General features: G+C 62.0%; 2 protein-coding genes across 3 annotated transcripts; one reads left to right on the plus strand and one right to left on the minus strand.

The window, feature by feature from the left end:
- Positions 1-272: 272 nt before the first annotated feature.
- MYCL (MYCL proto-oncogene, bHLH transcription factor) lies at positions 273-3,983 on the minus strand. Of its 2 annotated transcripts, none has more exons than XM_085518585.1 (2): positions 3,325-3,983; positions 273-1,736 (listed from the first exon to the last, which is right to left on the minus strand). In XM_085518585.1, exons 1-2 carry the CDS (start codon positions 3,812-3,814, stop codon positions 1,183-1,185), a joined length of 1,044 nt encoding a protein of 347 aa, XP_085374711.1. In that variant the 5' UTR covers positions 3,815-3,983; the 3' UTR covers positions 273-1,182. The 2 variants fall into 2 exon arrangements, with proteins under 2 accessions (XP_085374711.1, XP_085374712.1); XM_085518586.1 differs by lacking the exon at positions 273-1,736 and adding an exon at positions 1,743-2,037.
- A 2,998-nt stretch (positions 3,984-6,981) lies between these two features.
- On the plus strand, positions 6,982-14,389 carry MFSD2A (MFSD2 lysolipid transporter A, lysophospholipid). Its single transcript, XM_015883509.3, has 14 exons — positions 6,982-7,099; positions 7,208-7,330; positions 7,883-8,007; positions 10,683-10,806; positions 10,918-10,996; positions 11,154-11,326; positions 11,421-11,511; positions 11,974-12,095; positions 12,242-12,325; positions 12,918-13,001; positions 13,111-13,223; positions 13,305-13,448; positions 13,525-13,701; positions 14,015-14,389. Exons 1-14 carry the CDS (start codon positions 7,001-7,003, stop codon positions 14,070-14,072), a joined length of 1,596 nt encoding a protein of 531 aa, XP_015738995.1. The 5' UTR covers positions 6,982-7,000; the 3' UTR covers positions 14,073-14,389.
- The last annotated feature ends 542 nt before the right edge of the window (positions 14,390-14,931 follow it).

Here is a 14,931-nt window from a genome sequence, read left to right on the forward strand (position 1 = left end):
TCTGCCCCCATTGCCAATGAACCCACTTGAAAGGAGGAAAAACAATCCAGGTGATTTGTCGTCTGTACCCACTCACATTTCAATCGCTGGGACAAACAATGCAGCTGCACAGCCCTGCAGCACGGCACGTTCACTCCTGTTGTGCCCTGAACGCTCCGGACACCCCAAAACACAGCAGCCAGGACGCTGCCCCTCCACCTCCCCTCCCCAGAGCATCAAAGCGTGATGAATGGAAACACACAGGCACACACATGGAAAAAGCCAACCCGGGCTGTCTTTGCAACTTATTTATTTATGAAGTGTGAGGTAATGAAGAAAGTGCTAAATCCGACCACAGTGTTAACTAACGGTTCTCAGCAGGTCAGCAGAGCCATCCCAGCCAGCACCTCAGGGTGTTCCCTGCAGCCCAAATCCTGCTCCACCTGAAGCTCTGCTGGGGGCTCCAGGCAGCTGTGGGCAAAGGGGAGGCAGCAGGACTGGGGGGAAACAAGGAGAACCCCTGTTATTGCAGACGGGTGGGGTGGAGAGCTGCGAGGTGGGAACCAGCCTCTGCCAGGGCTCAGCTCAAGGGTCCAGCAGGAATCAGCCCCTTCCTGATCTCCCTAAAGTGCAGCAGGATGGAGCCTCCGGCAGCAGAAGCCCCCCACACCCTCCAAAAAAAAAAAAAAAGTTTTCCTTATATAAAAAAGCAAACTCTTTACCAATACTTCTCAAAAAGTGGTACAAAAATACAGTATAAAAACACAGCCTCCAGTATAAGACTCGCAGTTACAGCAGCAGTTTCTAGAACACAAAATCCAAGACGAGCTACTGCATGAAGTGGTAAGAAAGTGAGGTACAGCCTCACCGAGCCGAGGGAGCAGGGCATTGCTGCAGGACAGTGCCCAGCTCGGGGTCACGCATCCCCATTGCTGCCCCTGCTATGATCCATCCAAACATGAACCACAGTGTGACCCACTGAAGCTGTTGATGGGAACGTCCTGCGGGATGGAGGCGTGGGGCAGCTCCTGGCAGTGCTGTGGGTGGGTAACAGCTGCAGGACGCCCAGCAGGGCAGGATGGAGTGAGCTGAAGTCACCGAGCTTTGCGACAACCGCCACCCCTGGCAGCAAGGGTTCAACAACCAAGAATCCAAATGTGCAAATCGAGAGGGAATGGGGCTGTGGGTGCAGGCAGGTCCGTGCTAGTGCCCCTTGAGCTGAGCAATCTGTCTGAGCAGCTGCATCTGCCGCAGCCGCAGCTGCCGCTTCTCGGCTGCCATCCTCCGCTCAGCACTGATGAGCGACTGCAGGTACTCGGAGGACTTGCTCAGGATCACCACTTTGGGGGTCTTGGGGCAGCTGGACAGCCCGGGCACCTGGTCCCGCAGCGCCAGGAAGCGGGAGCGCAGGTCGTTGCGCCGCTTGCGCTCCAGGTAGTTGTGGTTTTTCCTCTTGGCCACGTCTTCGCTGTCAGAACCGGGGCCGGCTTTTGGCAAACCGGGCTCAGGCAGCGCGTGGGAGGGGGGCGGCTCCACAGCACCGAGCGGCTCCTCCTCGTCCCGCTGCGGGGATGTGGGCTGGGGGCAGCTGTCCGGCGGAGAGCGGGCAGCGTAGTTGTGCTGCTGCTGGTGGATGGAGATGTGGAAGCGCTTCATGCAGGGGTCCAGGGGGTCGGCGCGCAGAGTGATGGTGACCGGCTTCCGCAGGCTGAGAGATTGTCTCTTCTCCACCGTCACCACATCGATCTCTTCGCCCTCTGTTCACAACAGACATGGGAAAAGCAGTCCCCGTTATGTGAGAGCCCCTCAGCCCATGCACCTCCCCTGCAGCCTTGGCCATCCCCCACTGCTGTACCCTAAAGTTGACTCAGAGCCACCCCGTGACCTCCAGAAGGGATGATGTGGTTTGAAATGCTCTTTCAGTGCCACCACACACGCAGATTTCCCTCCATAGCCATATGTCCAGAGCCCCAAAACCGGGCTGGGGCTTCACTGTTGTCCCAGGAGCAACACACAGCTCGGGCAAAGCAGCAACGGGCAATGCCCGATCCCACCCGCCTGGGGAAGGGAGGAACGAACACCCAGACCAGGGAGAGGCTCTTAACTTTAAAGCCTATCCCTGCTCTGTCCCTTTCACGGCCCATTGGAATTGTAAATGAGGGACATGGGGGCAAAGCTGCCCTTTGTTCCCCCGGCTCCAGTTCCACACTCGGTGACTTGTTACTTTTCACAAGTGACAAACCCCATTCACAGCCCGGCCCGACGCCCGCCCCCCATTGAGCCCCGGCAGCGGGGACAGAGCTCACGGTCCCCGAGGGCGGCGGGAGGAGGCGCAGCAAGAGAGACCCAAATAACTCCGAGCCCCTCAAGCACCGTGTGCCCGGTGCTGCTGGGCCCAGAGCTCAGCGAGATCAGTGGGACGCCGTTACTTGGCAGGTGCTGCTATTGCTCTCACTTTAGCAGAGCACTTCCACCGTTCCCATCTCTTTTAATGGTCCTGGGTCGCTCCGTGCAGCACCACCAGCCCCGCTGTGCACAGCTCGGCCCTGCGCCACCCCCCGGTACCGCCCCCCCCCGTCACATCGCGGCCGGTCCCGGCTCAGCCACGTGCGGACACAACTCCCGCCGGCCGATAACAAAACTGGGACCGCAGGGCCCGCCCCCGGGGGCCTCTCATTGGCCACTTGGCGGGGCAGTATCGCCTCGCTCGCTTCCCATTGGCCCGCGGCGCTGTCCGTCCGCTCGGCCGCTCTCATTGTTTGCAATCTGTTGCTTTTTGTTCGCTCCCACGTGGCGGGACCGAGCCGGGACCCCCCGCCCCCCCCCCGGATCGGGGTTAATCCTCTTACGGCCGCGACCCGCTTTAGCTGCGGGCCGCTAATGGCATTAAGCGCCCGGCCCGCGCCGTGACTCACCGGCCGCCACGTTGATTAACGGGGTCACGGCCCCGCGGCAGCACGGAACGAGAACTGGGACGGGACGGGGGGCTGCGGAGCCCCGAAATGCCGCGACCCGGGTGGGCGCCGGGCACGGCGGGTCCGGGCGGGTCGATCCCGCAGCGCCGCGCCCGCTGCCGGCCGTGACGGTCCGTCCCCCCTCGACACCCCGGGGATGCTCCGCCGCCTTTTGTCCCGAGGATGCGGGGCAGCGTCTGAGGCTCCGAGCCGGCAGCGCTGCTGGAGAGCTTCGGGAACCCCCCCCCCCAACGCTCCTCCGGGGCTCCGAGGACCCATTCAGGGCACAGAGCCGCCCCCAGGAGGCAGCGTCGCATCCCCCTCGTTGGCGCTGGGCCGCCCCGAAGGCGCCGCTCCGCGCTCGGTGCCCCCGCATCAGACGCGTCCTTACCGGAATCGCTTTGACCCTCCGAGCCCGAGGACGGGGTCGCTTTGCTCTCGGCCAGGGGGCACAGGAACACGGCGGCGGGGTCGACACAGTCGCTCACGGAGCTGCCGAAGCCCAGATCGGGGCCTAAGGACGGTTTGTGCGGCGCTGCCCGCGGAGTTCCCGTGGAAAGTTTCTCCGTCATCGCTTTTTCCAGCCGTTCCCGGGCCGAGAAGCCGCTCCACATGCAGTCCCGCAGAATGAAGGCGCTCAGGTTGCCGAAGAGCTGCCCGGTGCCGATGAGATACTCGGGTTCGTCGGGCAGGCAGCAGCGCGGGGGGCAGCCCCGCTCCTCCGCCGCCGAGCAGCCCGGCCGCTCCCCGAGGGGCGAGAGAGGCGGCGTGGGGACGAGCTCGAACTTCTTCCAGATGTCCTCGCTGGGAGCCGTGGAGCGGTGGAAATCCTCCCCCGCCTCATGGTCGTAGAAGTAATGTTGGTACGCGTCCCGCTCCATGGCCGCATGGGGGGCACAGCCTGGAGGCGGCGGGGCCGGGGGCAGCCACCTCCCCCTCCCCCTCCCCCTCCTCCTCCTCCTCCTCCTCCTCCTCCTCCTCGCCCCCTCCAGGCGCCCCGCGTTACCTCTCCCGGCGCTGCGGGTGGCGGCGGCAGCTCAGAGCCGGGACGCGGCGCATTGTTCCCCCCTCTCTTATATCCTACGTGTGGCCGCCGTCCCGCCCCGCGACCAATCGACGGCTCCATATTTACATAGAGGGGCGTGACCCGCCCTGTCCCCCCGCCCCCATCGGGGGTCTCAGCTCAGGGGATGCTGTGCCTCAGTTTCCCCCTTGTGGGGCGCAGGGTCGGCCCGTGGGCGCTGCAGCCGGCGAAGATCGCACAGCCGCCGTGTGCCGGGCCGAGCAAAGCTCCCTTTGGTTGTCGAATTCTTCCCATTAAAACCGAGAGCATCGAGCTCAGCACCACGGAGCGTCCCCCCGTGTCCCGGTGCGTCTCAGCCACGTGGAAAGGTCGCAGTTTGAGGGACCCCATCCACGAGCACAGACGAGCTGGGACCTCTGCGAGGCAGGATTTGACTGAGGACACCCAGGTCCAGCTGGAGATGTGAGCTTTGCTGTCCAGCTGCGCACAAGGAACGAGGCGCGCACAGAGCGGGCACAGACACCACCTGGGGGCGTCTGAGGGGGGCGCAGCTCTGGGGCCAGCAGAGCCCTACCCATGAACTCAGTTCCCATCCTGCACCCAGTTCCCGTCCTTGGCACTTTGCATTTCACTGCTGCCAGGTTCTTTCTAAGAAGGGCAATAAACGCTGTGGAAAGGTTGCCAGGCTCTGCTCGAGCTCTAAGGACCGTTACAAAGTCCAGCTGTGATATGCAGCCCCAGCCGGCAGTGCTGGGAGCCTGAGGGGGGTGAATCCCTGAGGTCCTGTCCAGGATGAGCCGCTTGATGCACCCATTCCCATCCCCATCCCATCCCCATCCCATCCCATCCCATCCCATCCCATCCCCATCCCATCCCATCCCATCCGCGGTCTCCGTGCGCCACCTGCCGGGCTGCTCCTCTCGGTGCCGGGTTCCATTTGCAGCCCCGAAGCGCGGCGCCCCGCGGGCCCCGAGAGGGTCCGTCCCCCCTGAGCACCCCATTCCCACCCGTAGGACCCGCTCTGCCTCCCCCCGCTGAAGCCCCTTTTTCCCCTCCCTAAAGAATCTCCCCCAGTTTAGGGGTTGAGCCGTTGCGGGGTCTCTGCTGCAGCTCCTCGCCCTCCCCGAGGCCTCGGGACCCCTCCAGCTTTTTCTCGGGTGCGGCAGGACTTCGTCTCGCTTTCAAGGAGCTCCGGATGTTTCCAGGGCACGAGAGGAGCGTTGAGAGGGGCTGGAGCAGCCGTGCAGCCGTTAATCTCGGTAAACACTCCTGAGAGCTGCTCCTTGCGGGCTGTACAAACAGAGGAGGGTGCCCGGAGGGGGGTGCCCGGGGACACAGCACCGCAGGCGGCTGCCCGGGGTCGGACGGAGCCCCGGCCGTGCTCCCTTTCAGGGGCTGCATCACAGGAGCGGCTGCGACCCAGCCAGCAGCTGGCACAGCTCCAGGGGTGGCACGAGGCAGTTTGCAGCCTGCAGCGCCCTTTGGATTCACACTGACAGCGGGGCTGGACTTTGCTCTGGCCCCATTGCTCCCATCACTGCGCCCCGACGGGTGTCCCAGAGCTCCCCGGGCTGCCTCTGGCCTTGCCCACCCTGCAGCAGCCGCCCTGCCATCCCCATGGGGCTCCTGTGCTGAGCCCCTACACCAACCCACATCCCCATCTCGTCCCCCACCCGCCATTGCAACATTCTGTCCCATGGGATGGATCCGATCCGTGCAGAACTGCCATTCACCGCCATGCAACGTGTCCCCTTTGCCCCCATGAAGCCACGGGGCCCTTGCAAAACCCCCAGGCCCCATGGGCACAGGAACACACCACGCACCACTGCCAGAACCGTGCTGAGTCCAGCAAGCAGCAAAGTGCAGAAAGAGGGAGGAAAATTCAGTCCCTGGCACCTCCTTAGCCCTCCCAGACCCATTTTGCCCACTTGCGGTGCCAGGAGATGAGCTGAGCCTGGAGCTGCCCTGGGGCTGCCCCCAGCAGGGCGTTGTGCTGACACCATCAGCAGCGCTGTCTGGTTTCGGGTGCGCTCACACTTGCTCAGCTCTGGGCTGTACCAGATCTGTGCTATGGGGATGTACGGGCGGCAGGCGGGAGGCAGAGCCATCATCATCGGTGCAGCCCCTTTTCCCACCCCTGTCCCCATTCCTGTCCCCATCCCCTGTAACCCCAGGGCCAGCACTCGGGTCCCGTCCTCAGCGTCTGCTTCACAGCTGCGAGTATCCCCTGGGTGTTCGCTTGGCAGAAGGTTTCACATCTTCCCCACTCCCTGATATTGCACAACTCCGGGCGGGGAGAAAATCCTCCTAATTGCAGGAAATCCCCCGATCCTGGTCATTCTGCTTCTCCTGCTTCAGATGCGCAGCAGGGCTGTGCCTACTTGCAGCCTTTCTGCACAGTCTCAGCACAAAACGCTGCCCGTTGTTCACCCCAAACTCAGGAGCAGCTCTTTGCACTGTGCCCGAGAGCAGGAACAGCACCGAGAGCCAAGGAGCGCTCGGACAAAGGGATCGGGGTGGCAGCAATGGCAGTATTGGCTCTAAGGGTCTGAAGATGGGGTTAATGCCACGCTGACCCCATCCCATGGCACTTCTCAGTGTGATCTTTGCTCCGTGGTGACCTGAGCAGCGCTGGCAGCTGTCACTGCGCTGACATGGCACTGACGCTTTGTTTTTTGCTGGAAAGGTGCATTGCAGCTCACCGAGCCCGTTGCCTTGTATGGGATGCTGTCACCAGATGCTGTGTCCCATCGTCCCGCTGCGCAGCCCCGGCCCCACCAGCAGCACTGGGAGGTGCAGCAGTAATGGGCTGGTGGGGCTGGTGCAGACTTCCATGGAACCGCATTCACTGGTTTAGGAGAAAGGCGTCGCACGTTGGAATGGCCGCGAGCATCAGAGCGCTCAGTTCCAGCCCAGGGATGGAGGCGGGATGGAGGCGGGATGGAGGCGGGATGGAGGCGGGATGGAGGCGGGATGGAGGCGGGGCGGGCGCTGAACGAGGCCGGGCGGGCGGTGGCTGCGCGCCCCATTCATCGCGCACGGCATGGCCGGGGGAGGCGGCGCGGAGCGGGTCCGCGTTGGGGCCGCGGCTGCGGGGTTGTTGCCGCCTTCGTGCCGCCAGCCCCGGCAGCCCCGGCGCAGGGTGAGCCGCCGTCCCCCTCCCCTTATCCCCGGGGCTTCCCCGGCCCCGCTCGGAGCCGCCCTCGGTTCCCGTCCCTCTCCCCGCTCCTAACGCCGCGGGCCGTTGCAGGAGAGCCGGGAGCGGCTGTCGGTGTGCAGCAAGCTGTGCTACGCCGTCGGCGGGGCCCCCTACCAGACCACGGGCTGCGCGCTGGGCTTCTTCCTCCAGATCTACCTCCTGGACGTGGCGCAGGTACCGGGGCGGGGGGCGGCGGCGCTCGGTCGGGCTCCTTATGGGGCGCCGGGATCCGGGTCCCGCGGGGGCGGGGTGTCCCGGGAGCGGCCGTCGCCGTCGGGATCCGCGTTGGGAGCGTGAGGATCGACGTGTCCCCGTTCCCAAACGGCGAGTCGCGCTGTTGGAACAGCTGCGGGGTCGTGGGAGCTCAGCGAGGCGGCCTTGGGGTTCTGTGCCCTCACAGCCCGTCTGTGCCCTTGAGGTCTCTTAGGAGCAGGAAGGGGTTGAATTGTTACACAGTCTGACAGTGATAGCATGAGGGTACATAGCTTTAAACTGAAGGAGGGGAGATCTAGGTCGGATGGTAAGACAAAATTCTTTGCTCCCAGGGCAGTGAGGTGCTGGTGCTGCTGCCCAGGGGGGTTGTGGTGCCCCAACCCCAAAAGCACTCAAGACTAAGTTGGATGGGGGTCTGGGCAGCCTGAGCCGGTGGGGGGCAACCAGCCCATTATGGGGGTTGGAACTGCCTGGGCTCCGACTTCAGCCATTCTGTGGTTCTGACTCTTACAGCTTGACCCGTTCTACGCCTCCATCATCCTGTTTGTGGGGCGAGCATGGGACGCCATCACAGACCCCATGGTGGGCTTCTTCATCAGCAAGACGCCGTGGACCCGCTTTGGCCGCCTGATGCCGTGGTGAGTTCTGCCTGTAGCAGCTGGTGTCCCTTCCCCGTGCACTGACGGCCATCAGCTGTGGGCCTCCCTTGGATGAGGTTGGTAGGGCAGGATGTGCCCGCAGTCTGTCTCACCCAGCGGAGGTGGCTGGTGGCACGGGCTGCTGCTGGCAGCATTGCACTGTGCCTGTTATCCCGTTGTACCTAAGCTGTCCCCTTGTGTCACCTTGTACCCCTGTGCTGCCACACCTGGACCAGCTCCAGCCCCCCAGGAGCGCCCTGTGCCACACTCAGGTGCTGGGCACAGACTCCTGTGGCAGGGACGTGCTGCCTGCAGAGCAGCTGGCATTGCAGCCGCAGGGAGGAGGGGTGGGGGTGTGCACAGTGATGCGGGTGGTGGGTGCCTGCTGATGGTCACAAGGATGTGGTGTGAACAAGAAGAGCAGCTGCCACGGCTCCAGGCGTCTGCGTGTGGGTGCTGCCCTTGGGAGCAAAGTGCAGAGCAAAGGGAAGTTGGAGGTGTGGGTGTTTATAAAACCCCAGAAGATCTGGGCATGGGATGGGGGGGGTGTCCATCAACACCCGTCCCTGTGCAGGACAGTGAGCAGTGCCATCTTCAGAAGCAGGATGAGAGCCACAGAGTGCCATGAGTGTGGATATGGTGGCGTGTCCCACACCAAAATAACCTGCAGGGTGCTGAAATACAGTGCAGCAAAGGGGGTAGCACAGGGGGCTGTGGCTGCTGGGCGCTCCTTTCCCTTGCAATTACACCCTCTGCTGCCATGGGTTTCTGTGAATAGCTCTGGGCAGAGGCAGCTGCCTGGCTAAGCCAGGTTCCACGCATGGCCTGAAATAGCCTCCCTGCAGGCAGCAGAGTCTGGGGTCTGGAGATTAGCGCTGGGCTGGGCGGGACAGCAGCGCTCAGCTGCAGCTCTGCTCTGTAATCTTGGGGTCGGGGTGGGGATGGAGCTGCTGCATTCCTCGGGCTGGCTCGTGCATTGTTAAAATTAGCCAGCACTTCTGTGGCCTGTTGGGCCCCTCGGCTCGCAGGTTTTATTTCTGGCCGCAGGGGAAACCAGCGGCCGCGGGCTGATGCAGCTCCATTGCTGCCTCCATTTCTTTGGGTGCTGCTGCCTGACCCCAGCCCCTGGGTGCACCATGTTGGGATCCCGGGGGTGAATTCCTGCCAGGCTACGAAGTGCGTGACGTGGAGCCGTGACTCAAAGCACGGGGCAGCTTCTGCTTCCTCTGGTTCTTTGTGAGCCCTTCCTGACACGCTGCTGCCTCCCAGCAGCTCCCGCACACGCTGCTCTCGTGCATCATTTCCCCTCTATCGATGACCAGACTTTCCCTGACGCGGTGATGGCGTTGTCCCGGCTCTGACCTTCCTCCTCGGGCCGTTTGCAAACGGTTAAAGCGGGTTGGGAGCAGCAGCACAAAGGAACACGCCATCACTCGCAGCCAATGAGCGGCCGCGCGTCACCGGCTCCACCGCCGCGCCCCGCACCCACGGGGTAACTGCCAGTCATTCACCCCGGGGCTCGGCGACTCCTCCTGGGCCCGGAGACACCCCGTGTCCCATGGGGGGGGTTTGTGCTCGCCCCGTGTGCACCCGTGGGGCTGCAGCCCACGCAACGCGCTTCCAGTTGTGCGTAGGGCTGCAGTGACCGATTCAAACCTTCCCCGGCTCCATATATGCGTGGCAATGAGGGCGCAGTGGGGGAGTGGCTGTGAGCTGGCTGCCCCTTCCTTCCTTCCCCCCCCGGTGACGTGTGTGTGGAAAAATGTGCATGTGCTCCGTCCTGTGCAGCGTCTGCCTGCTCCATCCAAGGCGATACTGTTTCTCAACACTCCCCAGCTTAAATTTAACGTGGTGTCCTGTACTGTCACTTGCATGGAAACATTTCCTCATCCCCTCGTTGCAGGGAGACGGCCCCGACCATGTGCAGCTCTGCACAGTTCTGCTGCTTTGCTTCCTGAGTGCAGCCTCCATTCAGTGGCTTGTGGAGCATCGCGTGCTTGCAAGTCTGCGAGCTGCAAACAAAGCCAGAATGAAGCCAAGATGCAGTGGGTGGCTTTCCGCTGCTGTTTGCCTGTTGGCCAGTTCTGACAGCCAAGTGCCGAGCTCTGGTGCTTGAGCAATGCTCCCTCCCTGATCCTATTGTGTGCTGCTGCACTCTGTGCAGAGCTGCAGGAAGGAGCGGTTGCTGCTGGCTGGGACTCGCTCTGTCCCTGCCAGCTGAGCAGAGGTGACCCTGCCATGAGGGCTCGGTGCTGGCAGGAGCTGTGGGCAGGGAGCTGCGCTCCTGGCTGCTCTGCAGCCCTTGCCAGGAGGAGCAGGGCGATGGCACCTTGCTGAGCACGCAGCAGTGCTGCCTGCGGGAAGGGTCGGGGCTGGGGGCTGATGGCAGGAGCAGATCAGTCCCTTCCATCGCAGCGGAGATGCCTGCTCTTGCAGAAACAGTTTTTCTGTGGAAGTCTGAGTCAGCCCATTCCCTTCCTGCTGTGAGAGCCAAGGTGATGCCTGCAGCCCCATGGCACCCAGCCCTGCTTATGTGTTTTAGCAGGGTGGGCCTCGGGGCAGCTGGGAGTCCCCAGAATCAGGTCCCAGGTCCCCACTGTCTGTACAGCAGCAGGGAGAGCTGGGCTGATGGGTTTCAAGTGTGACTGCAAGGCTGACACTGTGTCTTCCCAAAGGATCATCTTCTCCACCCCATTTGCTGTCATCTCCTATTTCCTCATCTGGTTCGTCCCAGACATCTCCAGAGGCCAAGTGATGTGGTATCTCATCTTCTACTGCATCTTCCAGACCCTTGTGACGGTGAGTTGGGCTCTGCATGCTGGGTCAGTGGGGAGGAACAGGGCAGGGTGGCAGGACCTCTGTTCAGTTCCCACCGACATTCACTGATCCCATTCTCTGGTGCCCTTGCAGTGCTTCCATGTGCCCTACTCGGCGCTGACAATGTTCATCAGCAGGGAGCAGAGTGAGCGGGACTCCGCCACTGCCTATCGTGAGTGCTGCCTCCCTTTCCTGCCTCTCTGTTTTGATTTCCCAGCACAGGACTTTTTCCTCTGGTTTAGGTGGAGCCGTGCTGTGCTGTGCTGGCTCACCTCTGTTGCTGACGGGAAGCAGAGAGCCCCAAGCTCAGCCCTGCTTCTTTTCCCCAGGTATGACAGTGGAGGTGCTGGGCACTGTGCTGGGCACTGCCATCCAGGGCCAGATCGTGGGCAAGGCAGTTACCCCCTGCATCGAGAACCCCCCCTTCCTGAGTGAGACCAACTTCTCAGCGACCATAAGGAATGTGAACATGACCCACTATTCTGGTTCACTGGCAGACACGGTAAACTGAGGGCACTTGCTGTTCTTTGCTGTTCCCCTGGGCAGCACTGGCTGCCAGGATGAGACCTTCCCTTATTGCTTCCCCTCTCACACAGAGGAATGCCTACATGGTTGCAGCGGGGGTCATTGGAGGGCTCTACATCCTCTGCGCTGTCATCCTCTCAGTGGGAGTGCGGGAGAAGAGAGGTGAGACAAGAGGGGCTGTGATGCATTGGGGCTCTTGGAGGAGCTGTGGCCTCATCTGAGGGTTCTGCCCCCTAAAGAGGGACTGAGGAGCTGGGATGGCTTTACAGAATGGCAGTGCTGTGGGCAGAAGGATGCAGCATCTTCAGCTCATCTCACTGCCCTGCTGGAGATGTTCATCTCATGTGGCTTTGGCTGGCTGAGTTTGTGTGCCAGCTGTGGCATCCCAGAGTGAGGTGATATCCAAAGTCCAGAGCTCTGGTCCTGCCCTTCTGTTTTTCACCCAGCTCGGCTTACTCTGGGCAAAGCAGTGCCCCTCTGACACTCTGGGCCGGGACCTTCTTTCCCACATTGCCCTTATACTCCCAGGTCCTGTGTGCTGCTCTACAGCAGGTTTGGGTGCTTTGCCCTGTGCCCCCAGGGTGCTGTATGTGGGTCTGATGTTGGGCTCACTTTGCTCCCCAGAGTCCTCTGAGCTGCAGTCAGATGAGCCAGTCTCCTTCTTCCGAGGGCTGAAGCTGGTGATGAACCACGGTGCCTACATCAAGCTGATCACTGGCTTCCTTTTCACTTCACTGGCTTTCATGGTGAGGAGGGCTGGACTGGAGGATGGGGCAGGGGGCAAGCTGAAGCCTGGTGGGCCAGGATCAGTGATCCAGATGTGGATGGAGAGTGAACGCTGGCATCTGAGTGGCCAGCGTCCTCCCCTGACTGCTGTCTCCTCCGTTTGCAGCTGCTGGAGGGCAACTTTGCCCTCTTCTGCACCTACACTTTGGGCTTCCGCAACGAGTTTCAGAACATCCTCCTGGCCATCATGGTGCGTATGGCTCCACTGGACGCCCCCAGGGATGGGATGCCCACAATGGCATCCCGTGTCTGAGCTGGGGAGCGAGGGAGGTTGGGGCTGTGGGGACAGTGACCAAAAGTCCCTTGGGAACAGAGGAGGGAGCAGGAGTCACAGAAGCAGGGTGGGTTGGCAGAACAGCAAAGCCTTTGTTCCCACATGGAGGCTGCCAGAGATGGAAGAACAGGAGCCGTGGGGGCCTTTTGTCCAAATCTGGCCACTTATCTCCCTTCCCCCCTCTCAGGAAAAAGAGCTTGGTGTTCACTGTCTGGGATGGAGCACAACAGCTCTTTGGGAGTCCTATGGGATGGGGAGGTCTGAAGTGCCAGGCCCTGCAGAGCCTGGCTCCTGGATCTGGCTCCTTCCTATGCCCAGGGCAGCCAGGTCCTTGGCTGGCTAAAGGGAATGGTACTGGGGCATGCTGCAATGTCCTTGTGCTCCTGCTTCAGTCCCCAGCTCTCCAGGGTGGGAGTGGATGGTTTGTGGAAGCCTGGGGTGTTGGGTGAGCGGCTGAGACCAGTGTGCAGAGCCTGGACAGCCAGTGACCACAAACCTCTTCCCACAGCTGTCAGCCACCTTGACCATCCCCTTCTGGCAGTGGTTCCTCACCCGCTTTGGGAAGAAGACTGCTGTCTACGTGGGCATCTCGGTGAGTGGATGTGCAGAGCCGTGTGCCAGGGCTGGCACTGGGATGGATGGGGCTGATGGCAGCAGCTGTAGGGCTCTGGGGTACCAACCTGGCTTCTGTCTCCCCACAGTCCGCCGTCCCCTTCCTCATCCTGGTGGTTGTCCTGGACAGTAACCTCGTCGTCACCTACATCGTGGCAGTGGCAGCAGGAATCAGCGTGGCGGCCGCCTTCCTCCTGCCCTGGTGAGAGCGGGGCTGGGCTCTGTGGGGCACTCTGTGGTCCCTGGGAGTCCTGGAGGGAGATGCTCACCTGTCTCCATGCAGGTCCATGCTCCCGGACGTCATAGATGACTTCAAGCTGCAGCACCCCGAATCCCGCGGCCATGAAGCCATCTTCTTCTCCTTCTACGTCTTCTTTACCAAGTTCACCTCCGGGGTGTCCCTGGGCATCTCTACGCTCAGCCTGGAGTGAGTGTGGTGGGGGTGGCAGCGGGTGCAGCCCGGCTGTGGTTCTCCCATCTCTGATGTGTGTGTGTGTCTGCAGCTTCGCAGGGTACCAGACACGGGGCTGCTCCCAGCCCAGCGAGGTGAACGTCACCCTGAAGCTGCTGGTGTCGGCTGTGCCTGTGGGGCTGATCCTGCTGGGCCTGCTGCTCTTCAAGCTGTACCCCATCGACGAGGACAAGCGCAAGGAGAACAAGAAGGCCCTGCAGGACCTGAGGTGGGTGTGGGCCCGTGCTGAGAGGCGGCCACGTCGCGTGCCAGGGCTGTGGGACGGGTCTGGCCTGGGCTCGTCAGGCGGCACCGGGACGTGTCGGAGCTGTGGGCGGCAGTGAGGAGCGATGGTTCTGCCAATCCCAGCTGCCATATAGAGGTGGTGTGAAGCGCCTGAGGATGGCACGGGACCTGCCCTGGTTGCTAAAGAGCTGGGCTGGGTCTGCACGCGGTGCCTCCAGGGCTGTGGGGTTCCCTGCTGGCTGCAGCAGCACTATGGGATGGAGGCAGGTTTTGCTTCACACCTTCTTCCCCCGCAGGGAGGAGAGCAACAGCAGCTCGGAGTCGGACTCCACAGAGCTGGCCAACATCGTGTGACCCACAGCTCGCCCGCCTGCAGCCCGGTGGGGCCGGGGACCCGTAGTGTACATTACACAGATGGACCCACGGAGCTGAAGCTGCCGTTCCCCGGCTCCAGGCAGAGCACAGCTCCCTTCCCGCAGCGGGGCCGGGCAATGGGTAGTGTACATTACACTGTGACCGTGCCAAGGGCAGCTCACTGCTGCGCTCTGTACAGACGACACTAATTTAGGAGGCTGTTCTGTTTGTTTTGTTGGGTTTTTTTTACAGAGATGATTAACTTAATGATGTAAATATTAAACGTTGCTATTTGTATATAATGAACTGGAACTGAATTGGAGGACCTGCTGGTATTTATTCACATACAAGTGGCGGAACTTGCAGTGCCGTGTGGAGGAGCTGTAAGTGGCTCCCATAGCCCGACCCCACAGCACAGCTCCTTGCAGCGCCTGCATTGCAGCAGCCCAACAAAGGCACCATTATTTTCTCTCTTTGGAGAGGAGGGAGGAGGAGGAGGGAGGAATGTCAGCAAAGTGCTGCTGGTGAAGGAGCACCGAGCTGCGAACAGGAGCAGCAGCTGCCGGGCGGGGGGAGATGGAACGTGGTGGTGGGTGACACTCAACACTTGGCCCCCAGCGCTGCAGGTGCTGATCTGTGCAGATATTTACACCGTGCGCTCATGTTCCGTCTCCCATGAGGGCTCTGCTCGCTGGGAGCGCTGTGTTCCCGTGGCCGGGTGGCAGCAGCAGCTCGGCTGTGCAGCGCTGTGCGCCCTGTGCTGTCCCCGTGGTGCTGCCGTTTGTTTGTCAAACGCGATTGAAGGCGGCTCCGAGCCAAAGTCCCTCCGTGCACGGGGCTCAGTTCTGTTCCACTTCCA

This window comes from Coturnix japonica, chromosome 17 (genome assembly GCF_054131305.1).
Source record: "Coturnix japonica strain WE chromosome 17, WE-NBRP24, whole genome shotgun sequence".
In the NCBI taxonomy this organism is placed as follows: Eukaryota; Metazoa; Chordata; class Aves; order Galliformes; family Phasianidae; genus Coturnix; species Coturnix japonica.